We start from the raw sequence: 16,116 nt of genomic DNA on the forward strand, positions 1-16,116 counted from the left end.
TCTCACTTTTCTGTTGTAGTACATTAATTCCGTTGTAAAGTTATATAAATTTTCTTTTTGATAGAATTTGACATCAGTGCAGTTCTTTCGTGTGCTTTTATTATACAGTTTGTTTTCTTTCATTACTGGCACAAATTATCTGTGTTTAGACAAGTAATTGTTCTTATACACCCACCCAGTTATAAAACAGCTCACACTGATATTTATAAGTAAATGGCTGCATCTGGTGAAAAGGATCTGTTCATATCCTTCCCTAGGAAACATATGCTGATATAGAAAGACATCAGAAGATGATTACAAATGAAGCAGCCTATTACCCCTCACAGATAATATTCCACTCTGGGCACAGCAGCATACAAATATTTTGTTATCTCAGTCTGTAATTACCTATCATATTCAAAACTATTTCCACCAGTTATTTATTCAGGTCCTTATTAAAATATTTAAAGCAATATCAACTATCTTTAGAGTCAGTTCCACTGATTTACTATTCTGTGCTAAATGTTTCCTTCTGATCTAACTGAGTCTTTTCGATACTAAACCTCTGCACTCGAGTTCTGCTTTTACAGTTTAAATCAAATAACATGCTTACATATTCGCTTCTCATCATTTTAATGTTCTTCAGTCTTTCCACCATAATCAAGGCTGTATCACTCTCTCCTGAATGTAATACTACTAATCGTAATCCTTGCAACTCATAACACCTTTCATGTCACGAGTATGTCTCCAAGCACTTCACAGAATTTACTGTAAAGCTTTCTCTTGCTAAGTATTGTATCATACTTGTTGATAATTGCTTCACTTTGTCAGCTGATATCCTTGCATTGTGTTTGCTGTTCCATAACCTGGGTCCTTAGATTTATATACGGTAAAGTCCATCTGCCATTCCTTAATATATCTTAATATATCTTCTGAGTCCAGATTGGAACAATGGTCTCTTAGGTATCAGTAGATGGCAGACACATGTGGATCTGTACTGATGATTCAGCAGCATCCGGAGAGGTAGGAAGAAATACTGGATTTTTAAAATTGTTGCCACAAGTCCACAAAGCAACCTGATGACATCCCAATTTCTGTAATAAAACAGTGTTCAATCTTGTTTATAACACATGAAAAATCAAGGCTAAATGTTCTTATCTATACTAATAAAGACAAAATGTCTGTGTGTCTGTCTGTGTCTCAGTGTATCTGTCAATCACGCAATAATCAGTTTGACATAGAGACATGATTTATATCTCATCGGAAAGGTCTTGCAAATGACAATGTGATGAGCATATTTATTTTTGGGGGATTTCCTATCGTTGATGAGCTATATTAGAAAATGCTTTAATTAAGCCCCCAAAATACGAGGTATGCATCGTATTGTGCAACTACGCAGCAACAGAGGAAAGCACGGGTGCAACGGGTACAGCTAGTTAATAGTAATTATGCTTACATTTGTTATAGCCTCTCTCACTTGAGTGTTCATTCAGAGAGATATGTCTATATTCTGCAACAAATGTATGGCATTTTTTTCTGGTTGTCCTGAGAGCTAGAATCCTCCAATATAGGACAGACAGAGAGACTGTGAGAGAGAGAGAGAGAGAGAGAGACTGAGATAGTGAGAGAGACTGAGAAAAGAGACTGAGAGAGAGAAAAAGACTGAGAGAGAATATATTATAAAGTGTAGTGACTGTGTGTTTTGTGGAAGAGAGAGAAAAACAGAGAGAGACTGAGAGTAAGTGTTGGATACTCATTAAGACAACAAGGACCAATTGACTAGGACCAATGGAAGGGGATCAAGAGGTAGAAAGGCAGCAAGCAGGGAGAACTGAGTAGAGGGTTGGTGGTGGTTGTTTGGTTGTACTGTTTTGGATTTGTAAATAGTGAGCTGAAATAAAGGAGTGTTCTACACATTGTTTGTTGAGAGCATAACAGTGAGAGAGAGTGAGATACTGAGAGAGACTAAGAGAGAGACTGAGAGAAAATATAGACCTCCCACAGGAGTCCTCCCAGCTGAGTATAGATAAAGACAAAATGTCTGTCTGTCAATCTAGATTCCATATTGGATCCTTTGTTTGCAAGCAAAGCTGCAATGGGTACAGTTAGTTAATAATAATAATAATTATGCTTGTGTTTGTTAGAGCCCCTCTCACTTTGGGAGGATGTCTCAAAGTACTTCATGGGATACTGTAAACTAGTGACTGTGTATTTTGTAGGCAGACATATGTTCGGATTAAACTTTGTTTAATACTGTTGGAGTCCTGTAGCTTAGTGGTTAGAGCGCTTGCCTCGCAAGCGAGAGGACCTGGGTTTGATTCCCAGGCAGGGCAAAACGTTGGCCAGTTTTCTTTACTCCACACACCCCTGTTTACCCAGCAGTAAGTAGGAACTTGTTAGTTGATTGGCGGATCGCTTTCGGGGGTAATACTCCCTTCAAAAAAAAAAAAAAATTTGGTCACTCAATCCACGACTGTCTGTATGCAATTGGCTGCTGTGTTTCACCCACAAAATATACAGTCAATTCTTATTACAGTATATTTTGTGAAGCGCTTTGAGACGTCTAGAAGACATGATGAGGTGCTATGTCAAATGCAAGGATTATTATTATTAGGTTTGTATTAAAATCACAATACATTGCCAAAAATAGTCTTTATCCACCTGTTTAGACTGCACCACATTAATCATTTTGCTTCATGCTCTGAGCTCACAATCAATATACTTCAATGTTTTCTAAATCAGATGAGGAAGGTCTAGATAATCATCCTTCATAATATAATAAAAGTATCCCAGTTAATGTGTTTACAGTAGAATATCTTTTTAACATAATTGCCAAAATGCTTCAAGCTCTGTGAATTTCACTGGCACTGTGCTAATATAAATTCAAATAATTAAATTGATTAAAATTTAGCTTGAAAATAAATTTGCTGTGATTAATTTTGTATAATCTCTTCTGGCTATATGTGTTCTTATTAATTCCTTTTGGGGAGAAAGATGCTCAGCTTGCCTTGTTAGGTATTCAAAATGAAAAGTTTGGATAGCACTGCATTTATTTAAGTTGGGAATAATTTCAAGGACTTGAAGCATGCTGGATCATTAATTTGTCAGCACTGTTGCAGTAGAACACCATCAGTGCCCCCTACAGATTGTTTTGAACCAATGCTGTTTTTACCATCTGCATGGTAGTTTCAAATTCGAAATGTAAGCAGCTGAATTTTTGATCCTCTTACCCTGTTGCCATGCAATACATCATATTAATTATAATTAAACTGTGACAAAGACACAAAATTGTCGCATTCAATCCAAATAATTACCAGTACCATTGTTTAAAAGTGTGGATGTATTACAATGGTTTAAGGTAAATTGAGATATATTTAACCTCAGGGTTTTTTCTTCCTCTTTGTTATTACAGCTTGTATTAATTTAATCAGCCTGAATTGCAAGCACAGTAGAGGTTGCAAGTATCCTCTCTCTAACCCTGTACTTACTGAGATTCATAAAAATGAAGAAATCAGGAAAAGCCAGTTGACTGACCTCATAATTAACAGTTAATTAATTTGTCCATATAATAAACCAATTGTGCCCAGAAACGAGAGTTTGAATTTCTGTTTTTTTTGTACAATGCCTACTCCATTGGTGACAATTATAACTTAGAACTTGCGGAAGGAAATAAACTCCTTTTTATTTAATTCCTTGAAAAATTAACATTCCCTGAGATAATATTCTCAAACCAGAGTTCATTGCTAACATTCTTGTAGCCTGATTTAGTCCACAGTATATTTTGCCAGTGGTTACTCTGTTAGCTTTTCACTGCAGTAATGTGGTAATATGGCAACAGTATTCGTGACAATCTGTTGGGTCAGTGCCAGATTGAGGGATGTTTGGAACTGAGGTGATTCAAATAGGACAAGCTGGACTACAAGATGTCCACATTCAGGCTAAATTAAATAATATTCCTCACTTCTTACATTTTAAGACCAAATTTCCTGCAGGCTAACAAGAATGATTTATGGTCATAGAGTGCCAGTTACATTTCGATGTGGTTAAAAAATAACTGGAAATTTCAACCTATAGAATATAGAATGAAAAAAATTATTTGAATCCATCATACAATTTTGCAGAATGTATTACAAAGTGAAACCATTTACAATGTGCTTCTTGTAAGTGACTGGTTATACATCAGTATCGTACAGTACATTTTAAATCACTGTTTATTCTGGTTAATTTTATCACTGTTTTCTGATAAGATGAATTTTTTTAATGTTATCAGAGTATAAACAGATGAGATTACCTTGAATTGGTCTAAAACACATGTTCCACTTTATAGCACTCGCTGGATACAAAAGAGCTCCAAATAAAGATGGGCAACATGCCTACAATCATAGCTGAAATGTACATGCTGTTCACAGAAATATCTATAAAACGCAAATCTAATTAGCACACATGATTTTAGCAAATACTCAATAATAAATCTGGAGCACTGGATTAAGTCGTTACTTTGTAGTGTATGATTTTGATTTTACGCTTCATCAAGTTTGTACCCCGTTAAGAAAAATAATGGTCTTTTCATATAATAATGGACTAACCTCAAAGTTCAAATTCAAAAACAGAGAAGCAAAGATCTGGTACTTTAATATATGTTTGTATTATTCTTATCAGAGTAAACTTAAATAACCCCACACATTTCCAACCCTCTCCCACATTCTAAATCCTAGAGAGAATTAATAAAGAGTGAAGTTAGGCCAGAATCAGTACAATGCTTTTGGGAACCATTTTGGAAAAAAATCCTGCTCATTTGAAATCTGAATAGCAGCTTTAACTCCACATTGGTTACAATAAAGTCTTTTTTCCCAAGATCCAGCAGACTTGATGGCTATCTTTGTTTCTTTAGCTAACCCCACGTTAAATACTTAGTTTTAGTCTTACTCATCAAAGTTGAATCAGCAAAAAAGGAGTTAAATTTCTCAGGGAAATAGCAAAATCTGCAACAGGTGATTACAGCAACATAACCACAATAGTGAAGTTCTGTAGCTCAGTGGTTAGAGCAATTGCCTCGCAAGCCAGTGACTTGGGTTCGATTCCCAGCAGGGCAAGTTTCCTTACTCCACACACCTGTTTACCTAGCAGTAAATAGGAACCTGATTGTTACACTTAAAAAAAAACTAATAATAAATTGGTCACTTCAATTCATGACTATTTGTGGGACACTGCTGTGCACTATTGGATGCCACGTTTCGCCCACAAAATATACAATCAATGCACTTTACAGTATATTCTGTGAAGCGCTTCGAGATGTCTCGAAAACGTGATAAGGCGCTAGATCAAATGCAAGGATTTACATTTATATAGTGCCTTTCATGGACATGTATGTTTCCATAGATAATGAGTCTTAATGGGGAACTTCAAAAATAAAAGTGTGAAGACTTTGATACAGCCAGAAGAGCTCAATAAATCACATCAATCTCTGCTCTGCATGTTTCCTGCTCTGTTATATTTTGTTGATACACATCGGGATCAGATCTCCCACTCAGTGGTAGCTTCAACCAAACCTACAGAAGCCCAGTTGTTCTGGTCAAGAGATTGAAATTCATAGGAACTCTGTTTCAAACTTCATTGGGATGGCAATTCTGTTTGCCAAGAATGGAAAAGTTGCATGGGAAATGTCCAGGTCCAAGATAAATAACCCCTCTTAACGTTTAAATGGGTCATAATTCTGAATGATTTGCTTATACGTATATGGCCTGTTGTCAATTAAATATAGACCAAGGAGCAAATAACATGGTTCTCTGTATAGGGACGTCATTCAGAATTGGTATTGAATTGACAAGGGAATGCACTCGAGAAACTACAGCACAGAATGAGGTCACTTGGCCTATCAGGCTTGTGATGTAATAATTTCTTCTCGAGCTTTCCACTTTTATTTCCATTTGATTGCTCTTTCCCCATGCTTTTTTATATCTAAATTTGCATGTTTATCTAATTTCCTATCAATTATATTGCAGATATACTCAATAGATGTTTTGGGGAGCCACAGGACATAAGCAAACCTTGCCAGGCTATCTGCACATGTTAATATAATTATTCCTGACATGCAAATATTTTCCTATTACAGTATCAGACTACAAGTAGGTGTTTTTGGTAAATTAGAAACAGATGTTCCATTTTGAAACGTTTAACAGACATGTTCACTCTCAGAAAATCATCAATAACGAAATAGGCACATTATAATTTGGAAAATAGTTTAACATTGGAGAAATGGTTTGGTGAAGTTAGTGCAATGCTCTAACAGTATACCTTGAAGATATTTAGTTTGTCAGTTTGATTCAGTGGGTAGGACTCTAGATCAAATGGTTATGGTTTGACCCCATCCAAATATTGAAGATTTTTATCTGGGATTTGACATTGTACTGAAGTATTAGAACATAAGAATTAGGAGCAGGAGTAGGCCATTCGACCCCTCGAGCCTGCCCCGCCATTCGATAAGATCATGGCTGATCTTCAGACCTAACTCTAATTACCTGCCCTATCCCCATATCCCCTAATCCCTCTGATTTTTAAAAAAATCTATCAGTCTCAGCCTTGAGAGAGGCTGAAGGATAACCCTTCAGATACAGGAATTTAGGAGCTGGAGAAAGCCATTTCGCCCAATAAACCCACTCTGCCACAGATCATTTCAGAGCACAGTCTCCCCAATCCCTTGTCTCTTTCCATACCTTTGAATATTGTTTCCATTTCCCAAGTATGTATTCTTAACCCATCGATAGATTTCTCATCTATAGCTTTTTGGGTATGTGCATGTCATCATTCTCTTTCCTTAAGAAACATATCCTTTCCTTAACCAGGCAGCCTGTTCCAGAGGTTCAGGTAAATGTTTAAGATTTCATTCCACTATTTTGAAATGGGGCAGACATTATTTTTTCACTCGTGTCCTGACCTATAATCCTCCCTTATTAAATTCACAATGAAATTGAGTAATTGGTCAAAAATCACATTACTGTTTGGGGGACTTTCCTGGCACAGATTTGTGTTTGTCTATAATAAGAAAAGTCACTGCACTTTGAATTATGTGATGAGGCACTAAGTCAAATTAAAAAAAATAAGCAAACTGAAAACTCTGATGCCTTACTGAAAGAATGAGTTTTCTGTAAAAGTTATAATAAATGTAGGCATTTTTTCTTCCAGGGCCAATTTAGCATCAACCTTTCTGGAACAGGGCTCCGAGTGTCTGAATCAACAAGATGGATTTCACAGGGAAATTATGCAGTAGTAGAAATACAACGATCGCTGGTAAGGAAATACACAAAAAGTAAGTGGAATTATATAGAACATTATTGCATGGAAACAGCCATTCGGGCAACTAGTCCATGCCACGAGCCTCCATCTATCTAATTCCCCTCTCCCACACCCTTCTATACCCTTTGCTCTCATGTATGCACCAAGCTTCCTCTTGCATGTTGTTACAAAAGTAATTGTACATATTCAACATATATATGGGAAGTTTATTTAAAAGTCGGAAAATGATTCATCGCCTGATTTCGCCCAATATCATCCATTGAGACAATAATTGAGTTGAGGCAAGGTACCTCTTCAGTGGGAGGAAAAGAAAATTGGAGAATGAGTCACCATAGTTACTGTCGTATGCAACTCTGTCAGGCTGAAGAAACATTGGCAGAATTCTTAAGAGCAGGTTGCGTGTTTTCAGCTCTGCAGGCATGAATGATGCATTGCAGTGGAGGTCTCAGAAGGGGTAGAAAATTTAATTTAATACAGTTGGGCAATTATTTCCTTTCATTAGCTATTGTAGAAAGCATTTATATCAGTAGGTAGAACCAATATGTGTGAGTAAAATACTACACTTATAAATAGCTACCAAATCAAATGTAAAACCAGGGCATGATTTTTGAAATGAAAAGCAGTTTATAGAAATAATTCTTACATTTTGATATAGCGCATTCATGTTGGGAGGACATCTCAAAGCCATTAGCAGGATATATACTGCAATGTGTGGTGACTGTGAATTTTGCAGACCAACCAATTTGCACACAGTTATGTCCCACAAACAGCCATGAAGGGAATGGCCAATTTTATAGTGAGGATTGTTGGCCCTTCTCTTTTCGAATAGTGCCTTGGGATCTTTAACTTCCACTGAACAGGCAGATTGGACATTGAATTAACATCTCATCTGAAGGATGGCATCTCCATAATAATGATAATACTTCTTGCATTTGATATAGCATTTTTCACGTCTTCGAGACGTCTCAAAGTGTTTCACAGAATATACTGTAAAATGAATTGACTGTATAGTTGTGAGTGAAATGCGGCAGCCAATTGTGCATAGCAATAACAACAACAATTTGGATTTATATAGCGCCCTCCACACCAGACGGCGTCTCAGAGCGCTTCACAGTAACACATCCCGGGAGCGACCCGGGGGAGGGGAAGGAAGGTGACCAAAGGCACGGTCGAAAAGAAAGGTCTCAGAAGAGACCTGAAAATGGGAAGGGAGGGAGTGAGACGAAGGGAGTGAGGAAGGGAGTAAGGAAGGGAGTTCCAGAGCTTCGGGGCATAGTGGCTGAAGGCATGGCCGCCGAGGGTGGAGCAGAGGACTCGGGGGACGAGGAAGAGGCCAGACCCGGAAGAACAAAGGCAACGGGTACTGTTTTGAGGAGAGAGGAAGTCAGAGAGGTAGGGAAGTGCAGAGGAGCGCAGGGACTTGACTACAAGGGTGAGGATCTTGAAATCGATCCTCTCTGGGATAAGCAGCCAATGCAGTCTGGCAAGGACTGGGGTAATCGGGGAGCGGAGTTTTGTGCGGGTGAGAATGCGGGCGGCAGAGTTTTGAATGATTTGGATTTTATGGATGGTAGTGGATGGAAGACCGGCGAGGAATAGTCCAGCCGAGAGGTGCCAAAGCATGGACCAGGGTTTCAGCGGCTTTCGGAGAGAGGTATTGGTGGAGACGGGCGATGCATCGGAGGTGGAAGAAAGCAGTACTGCTGAGGGACCGGATGTGGGGGAGGAAGGATAATTGGCGGTTGAACCTGATGCCTAGGTTGCGTACGGGTTCAGAGAGTTTTACGGGGAGGTCGGGTAGGTGGAGGAGGTGAGAGCCATGAGATTTTAGACGTTGACAAGAGCCAAAGAGTATGGCTTCCGTCTTGTCAACGTTCAGCTGAAGGAAATTTGCACTCATCCAACCCCTGAGGTCTGACAGGCAGGCTGACAGAACATCAGGGGACTGGGGTTCGCAAAGAGAGGTGAAAGAATAGAGTTTGGTGTCGTCTGCATACATGTAGAAGTGTACCCCATGTCTGCGGATGACATCCCCAAGAGGGAGCATATAGATCAGAACGAGGAGGGGGCCAAGGATGGATCTTTGGGGTACCCGCAGGTGACCGGGTGAGAGCGGGAGGAGAAGCCGGTGTACTGCTGCCGGTTTGTGAGGTAGGACTCGAACCAGGTGAGTGCGGACCCACTGAGGTGGATGATGGAGGAAAGACAGTGGAGGAGGATGGCGTGATCAACTGTGTCGAACGCAGCGGAGAGGTCCAGGAGGACAAGGAGGCAGAGGGAGACCTGGTCACAGAGAGGATGTCGTTTGTGACTTTCACAAGCGCAGTCTCTGTACTGTGGGCGGAAACCGGACTGGAGAGGTGTGCATGAAGTTGATTAGCAACAACGCATTCTAGAACCTTTGCGAGGAAGGGCAGGTTAGAAATAGAGCGGTAGTGGCTGGTGTTTGAGGGATCTAGGGAGGGTTTTTTCAGGAGAGGGGTGATGACAGCAATTTTGAGGGAGGCAGGGACTGATCCGGAGGAGAGGGACTGATTGATGATGTCAGCCAGTAGTGGGCAGAGGAGGGGGAGCTGGGTGACGTAAGTTGGTGGGGTGGGGGTCGAGGCAGCAGGTGGTGGGTTTCATGGAGGTGATGGTGGGTGAGAGGGAAGAAGGAATGTAGAATGGGGGTGGTGGTAGGAGCAGATGATGAGGAAGGTGAGGGGGACAGAGAGGGTGTGGTGGTGGGTGACAAGGGGCAGGTGGATGAGGCTGCCTGGCAGATGTTAAGTATTTTAGATGAAAAGAAGTCCATGACCTCCTTGCACTTGGCATTTGTTACAAAGATTGAGAAAGCCTGAGGGGGGGACACGGAGGAGGTAGTGGGTGGTGGAAAAAAGGATTTTAGGGTTGTGTTTAGCCTCCAAGATGATGTTGGAATAGAAGGCCATTTTTTGCGTGTGTCAAAGAACGACAATAGCTGTGGAGATGCTCGAGCCACAGTTGGCGGTGAACTGTCAGGCTAGTTTTCCCCCATCTGCGCTCGAGCAGACAGGTTTGGGTCTTTAGGCGGCGGAGATGGTTGTTGTACCGGGGAATCGGGTGGGTTTGGAGATGGTCCTGGATTTTATGGGGCCAAGGGAATTGAAGGTGGAGGAGAGGCGATCATGGAGCAGCTGGACGGCTGTTTGATGTTTGATAGGATGTTTGATGATGAGAGGGCCTTTGTGAGGGTCTCAGGGGGTAGCCTTTTCCAAGGGCGATAGAGGATGGTTGAGGGCTTGGTGGAGGAGAGAGGGTTGTGAGAAGAGAAGGAGATGAAAAAGTTGTCTAAGATGGCCTTGTCCACTATGCTGAGGTCGGAAATGTCAAGGCCGTGTGTGATGACGAGGTCAAGTGCATGACCACAGTTGTGGGTGGGTGAGTTTATATGAAAGGTAAGGTTTAGGGGGGAGAGGAGGGCAGTAGAATTGGCAGAAGTGGTGCAAAGGGAGCTAAGGTGGAGGTTGAAATCGCCCATTATGAGCAGGCGTTCGGAGCAGAGGGTCAGGGAAGAGAGGAGAGTAGAGATGTCTGTGTGGAAGGAGCCAGGGGGCTTCGGGGGGCGATAGACAAGGAGGATTTTCAATGGGTGAGAGGGGTGGGAGAGGGTGAGGAGGGGAAGCAGCCAGAGGAGTAAGGGGTGAGACCAAGGGAGGTTTTGGAAATGAAGGCCACCCCGCCACCACATTGGTTTGGACGGGGGGTGTGGTGGAAGGTGTAGCCTAGAGGGGAGGCTTCCACTAGGGGTACGGGGTTATTGGGGGAGAGCCAGGTTTCAGTGAGCCCAAGAATTCAAGGTGCTCGTCCAGGATGAGGTCGTGGATGGTGAGGGCTTTGTTTGAGAGGAAACGGACATTTTGGAGAGAAATGCGGGTGGGTTTGTTGGAGGGGGGCGAGGGAGGAGAGAGTGATGCGGAGAGGATTTTGGATTGTACAGGAGAGATGGTTTTGGAGAGTGGTGTGAGTGGAGAGTTGGGGAGGGTACATATGAGGGAGGGGGAAGTTGGGTTTGCCTTAAGGAGGCGGTTTGAGTGGAGGGAGTGAGTGATGGGACACGTGGGGTTGCTGCTCTGGGACAGTGGGACGGCATCAGCCCTCAGGTTCAGCCTCCCAGGTCATGGCCAGGATGGCAGTGCCAGGGGCTGCCAGGCCGTTGTTGTTGTTGTTGCTTTTTTAAAAAATTTTTAACTGTGACAACACTTTGTGAATCGCGCCGAACCCCCACCCCACACTCTCTACCTCCACTCCCGATTGAATGACTCCTCACCTGGATGTGCTTTTATACACAGCCAGGCCTCGGCTCCGCCCCGCGCTCTCCTACCTCGGCTCCCGGTGTTCCACAGCAGTGTTCCACAAACAGTCGTGGAATGAGTGACCAAACTATTTTTGTTTTTTTTCTTGAGGGATTATTATCAGGCGTGTGGCATAAGGAAACTTGCCCAGGTCTCTCTTGCAAGGCGGGTGCTCTAACCAATGAGCTACAGGACTTCCATCAATAATGAAGAGTGATGGGGATACTCAGAAAAGTGGAAAAAAATTCCAAGGGATTTTAGAGGGAACCACAAAAGGATTTTTCGGTACAGCTAAAGATTTAAAAGCCCAAATCTAATCTTTTGACGATGATAGGTGGAGCTAAAATAGTAGAAAAAGTTTTCAATGTACAGAATGTTCTCAGAATTGGAGAGGGGGAGAGAATCTATTAAAGCTTAGAATCATAGAATATTACAGCACAGAAGGAGCCCATTCAGCCCATTGTGCCTGTGCTGCTTATGGAGAGAATAAAGGTTAGTAAAGAAATTTTCCCCAAAAAAAACAGAATGTTTTTCTTGGAATATTTATTAGGGCCAGATGGAATGTATCGAATAACAATTAAGAATATGAAAGATAGAAATGTAGAGTTATGGTGAAATTAGTTCAGGCTCACTGAACACAAAAGTATGGCTAGAAAATGGGAAAATAATGACCATTGTTTAAAATTTTGTAAAGGAAATTGTCAAAGGAAATTTCTCCCGGTATCCTAGCCAACAATCCTCCAGATTAATTGGTCATTCACTTCATGCCATTAAATGTATATTATTTAAAGCCAGAACATCAGACCATTTAGAAAAGTAGAGGCAATCATTCCAAAACAACGCTGGTTTATAAAAGGAATGGATCCTTATCCTGTGATCAAGATTTAGGGGGAATAAGGGGAGTGTTTGTACAATAGGTTTGTGTTCTTTCTTATAAAATTGTAACAATGGTTAATAAAATTAACTATTAGACACTTTGATTTTTAGAACGTACTGATAAAGCCTCTTAAAAGAATATTAAAGCTTTTCATCCAACGGGGAAATTAGTACATTGGATAATAACTTGGGTAGATACTGGAGTAGAAAATAAAGTGACAATAGAGGAATTCTAATTCAACAGTCATGACCAGTGGAATTCCCTATGGCTCAGGCTCAGTAACCAGCTGTTCATATTTACAAATGATATTAGTGAGTAGAATTAGAACTTAATATTAACAGATTTTCAGATTAAAAAACATTTATGCTAAAATTGCAAGCATGATTATCAAATTAAGGCTGTATAATCAAAACAGTGGAGTGTGATATGATGTAGTGACTGTGAGAGGTGCCCAAAAATTGCAACATTTAATTTTTTTCTAAGTCTTCCCATCACCACTCCCATATTTCAGGATTTAAAGATGTTCTGTTACATCAATAATAATAATACTTGCATTTGATATAACACCTTATTATGTTGTTGAGATGTCTCAAAACGCTTCACAGAATATACTGAAAGTGTATATTTTACATATTTTGTATACTGTGTAGTTGGTGGACAAAACACGGCAGCCAATTGCGCACAGCAGTGACCCGCAAACATTTGCGGATTGAGTGGCAAATTACCAAATTATTATTATTTAGTTACTTTTGCACTGTTAGATATAAGTTGATGTTTGGCAGCAGTTTGAAAAGCAAATAGAAATTTGGAATGCTGAGCTACATTCACAGAATATAATTATGCCAACCGTTTAGGAGGTTCTTGGTGAGACTCTGTACAGTTCAGTACTTTGTGTAGACTCGGGACATAACTTAAAAAGTAGCAATACGCTAAATGTAAATCAGGCAAACTTCTTAAGACTAAGAATTGTTAACTTGAGGAATAGGACTGCCTGGCACTGAAAAAGGCTCATTTCAACTGAAACTTTCAGAATGGAATTGGACACATTCTTTATTCTGAGGAGAGATTGAAATGGTAGAGAGAAGCTACAATGAATCAGTTTGGGTCCTGAAAGAGAGAACTTTAATATCTGATAGAGTGGTAGAGATTGGAATATCTTTCCTTGTTATAATAATAATAATCCTTGCATTTGATATAGCGCTTTTCACGTCGGGAGGACGTCCCAAAGCGCTTCACAGAACACACTGGAAAGTGAATTGACTGTATATTTGCGGGAGAAAGCGGCAGCCAATTGCGCACAGCAATGTCCCACAAACAGTCGTAGATTGAAAATAACAAATTTGTTATTGTTTTTGGTTTTTTGGAGGGATTATTATTAGGAGTGTGGAGGAAGGAAACTTGCCCAAGGTTTCGCCCTCTGCCTGGAATTGAACTCAGATCTCTCACTTGCAAAGCGAGTGCTCTAACCACTGAGCTACAGGACTCCACAAATTGTTCCCAAATTCTTAAGATCAGGAGAAGTCTATTTATTATTCAAATGAATTTTACTGCTGCCTTTGTGAAAGAACGTTGTGCAAAAATTCCTAGGTGGCAGAGTTGTTGGAATCATTTAATGAAAATTGATATTAGTAGAGGAAGGGATGTTGGCTACAGCATTAACTCCCTGGACAATATGAGTTTGATGAGCTAATGGCTTATTGCTTATTTCTAAGATTGATGTGTTCTTGTAAGAATGAACGCTTGGTGTGGCCAACGTGAGCTAGATTATATGAAGCCGATCATTATAAACCTGGATTGAGTACCATTATTATGGTGGCAAGAACTAATGTATTGTGTAGGTAAACATTGGTTCCTTTAAACTAGGGGTTCTCAAACTTTGTCATAATGAGCCTCCCTAAGTTAAGGAAAAGGTAATTTCACCTCCCATAGTTTACTAAGACAACACATTTGCCATAACTTCACATTCAATACACTGAGGTCATGGCGTGTTACTGGACCTGCTCCTTGTAAATCCCAGTTTTAAATAAACTCCATCATATTTTTATCTTCTGCATTTTGCTGGAAACTCCACAGTTGTCATCTTATCGTCTTGTGGTACATTTTAAATAATAAAAATAATCCTTGCATTTGATATAAGGCCTATGAAACCAATCGAAGTGCTTCACAGAATATACTGTAAAGTAAATTGACTGTATATTTGGTGGGCGATACACAGCAGCCAATGGCACACAGAAGTGTCCCTTTGTCACAAAACGATCCATTTTTCTAACAGGTTTGCTTGCATATAATAATCCTTGCATATCTCTCCAGGGCCCTTTTTTTAAAAAAAAACTCTTACCTGTGAGCATGGGAATTGGCTGGCTCTTCACGCGCATGGGTCAGCCTCGTGAGAACAGTTTCCACATTAACCTTGAGAGAAGCCAGGACCTGCGCACTCACAGCCCAGCCGATTCCCACCCTCACAGGTAAGGATTTGTTTCTGAATAGGATGTTGGGAGGTGTGCAACTGGAGTATCCCTAGTGCAGTCCTGCACCTCCCCAGGGAGGCACGCCCCATACATTGAGAATCTCTGCTTTAGACGTTAGAGAAACGTTTATTCATTGGATGCAAATCCTATTCCATCTACAGAATGGTGCCAAAGTGACTGGGAAATGTGGAGGTTATTGTGGCAAGTGCATTCCATATTCCGGAACGGGGCTGCAGATACAAGTGGCTTAGCTCAGGTATTCATCTCTCTTTCTTTTCATCAGACTGTAATCTGTTATAAACATCCTGCAGCTATTTCTGCTGTCAAAACTTTAAAAACAAAAGTTCAAGATTATAGACTTATGAAATTGTGCAGTCAAGAAATATTGAATCTGTCCTGTGAATAAAATATTCACCCAATAGCACCTGGAAGAATTCATTTTTGCACCATTATAATTACCGCATCTATTAGCCAACTTGAAACAAAATCTGCCATAATTACAATAAAATTATTTCGATTCCTAACTTCCTCCCTGTAACCTCTGGCCTCATCACCTCCTTCAGTTAAGAAGGGGAGACACCTTAAGAACCAAACTTCCAACAAAAGTGCCATCCACTCTTTAATTAGCTCATTGTTGAAGGAGTCTTGCTGGATTGTTTTGTTCCTCTGAAGGCACATCTAGTTGCTAAGTAATTCTCTATTCTAACCATCAAGCAATCCAGTGGCATAAAGTTTAAAACCAGGGTTGTTACAATGGAGAAAAGTGAACTAGCACATTGTGGGTAAGATGATTCAAAAAGGAGCTATACCTTAAGTAGTGAAGTTTTCAATGAACTGAAGAACTGAGAGATCTTCATGGATCTTTAAAAGTGCTGTGTCGGTAGAGAAGGCCACAAGAAAGACAGATGGTATTCTTAATTTTATATGTAGAGACACTGCATTACAGATGCATGCAAAGGAATTTACATTTATAATAATAATAATAATAATCCTTGCATTTGATATAGCGCTTTTCACGTCGGGAGGACGTCCCAAAGCGCTTCACAGAACACACTGTAAAGTGAATTGACTGTATATTTGTGGGCGAACGCGGCAGCCAATTGCGCACAGCAATCTCCCACAAACAGTCGTAGATTGAAAATGACCAATTTATTATTGTTTTGGGTTTTTGGAGGGATTATTA

General features: G+C 40.5%; 1 protein-coding gene across 1 annotated transcript in view; it reads left to right on the top strand.

Moving 5' to 3' along the window:
• adamts9 (ADAM metallopeptidase with thrombospondin type 1 motif, 9) overlaps positions 1 to 16,116 on the top strand; it is a 129,779-nt gene that overhangs the window by 110,657 nt on the left and 3,006 nt on the right. The window contains exons 38-39 of the mRNA XM_007895184.2: positions 7,162 to 7,266; positions 15,095 to 15,189. Coding sequence (XP_007893375.2) covers positions 7,162 to 7,266; positions 15,095 to 15,184 — 195 coding nt within the window. The 3' untranslated portion in view covers positions 15,185 to 15,189. The remainder of the gene's footprint in view (positions 1 to 7,161; positions 7,267 to 15,094; positions 15,190 to 16,116) is intronic.

This window comes from Callorhinchus milii, unplaced genomic scaffold (genome assembly GCF_018977255.1).
Source record: "Callorhinchus milii isolate IMCB2004 unplaced genomic scaffold, IMCB_Cmil_1.0 Scaffold12, whole genome shotgun sequence".
Lineage (NCBI taxonomy): Eukaryota > Metazoa > Chordata > Chondrichthyes > Chimaeriformes > Callorhinchidae > Callorhinchus > Callorhinchus milii.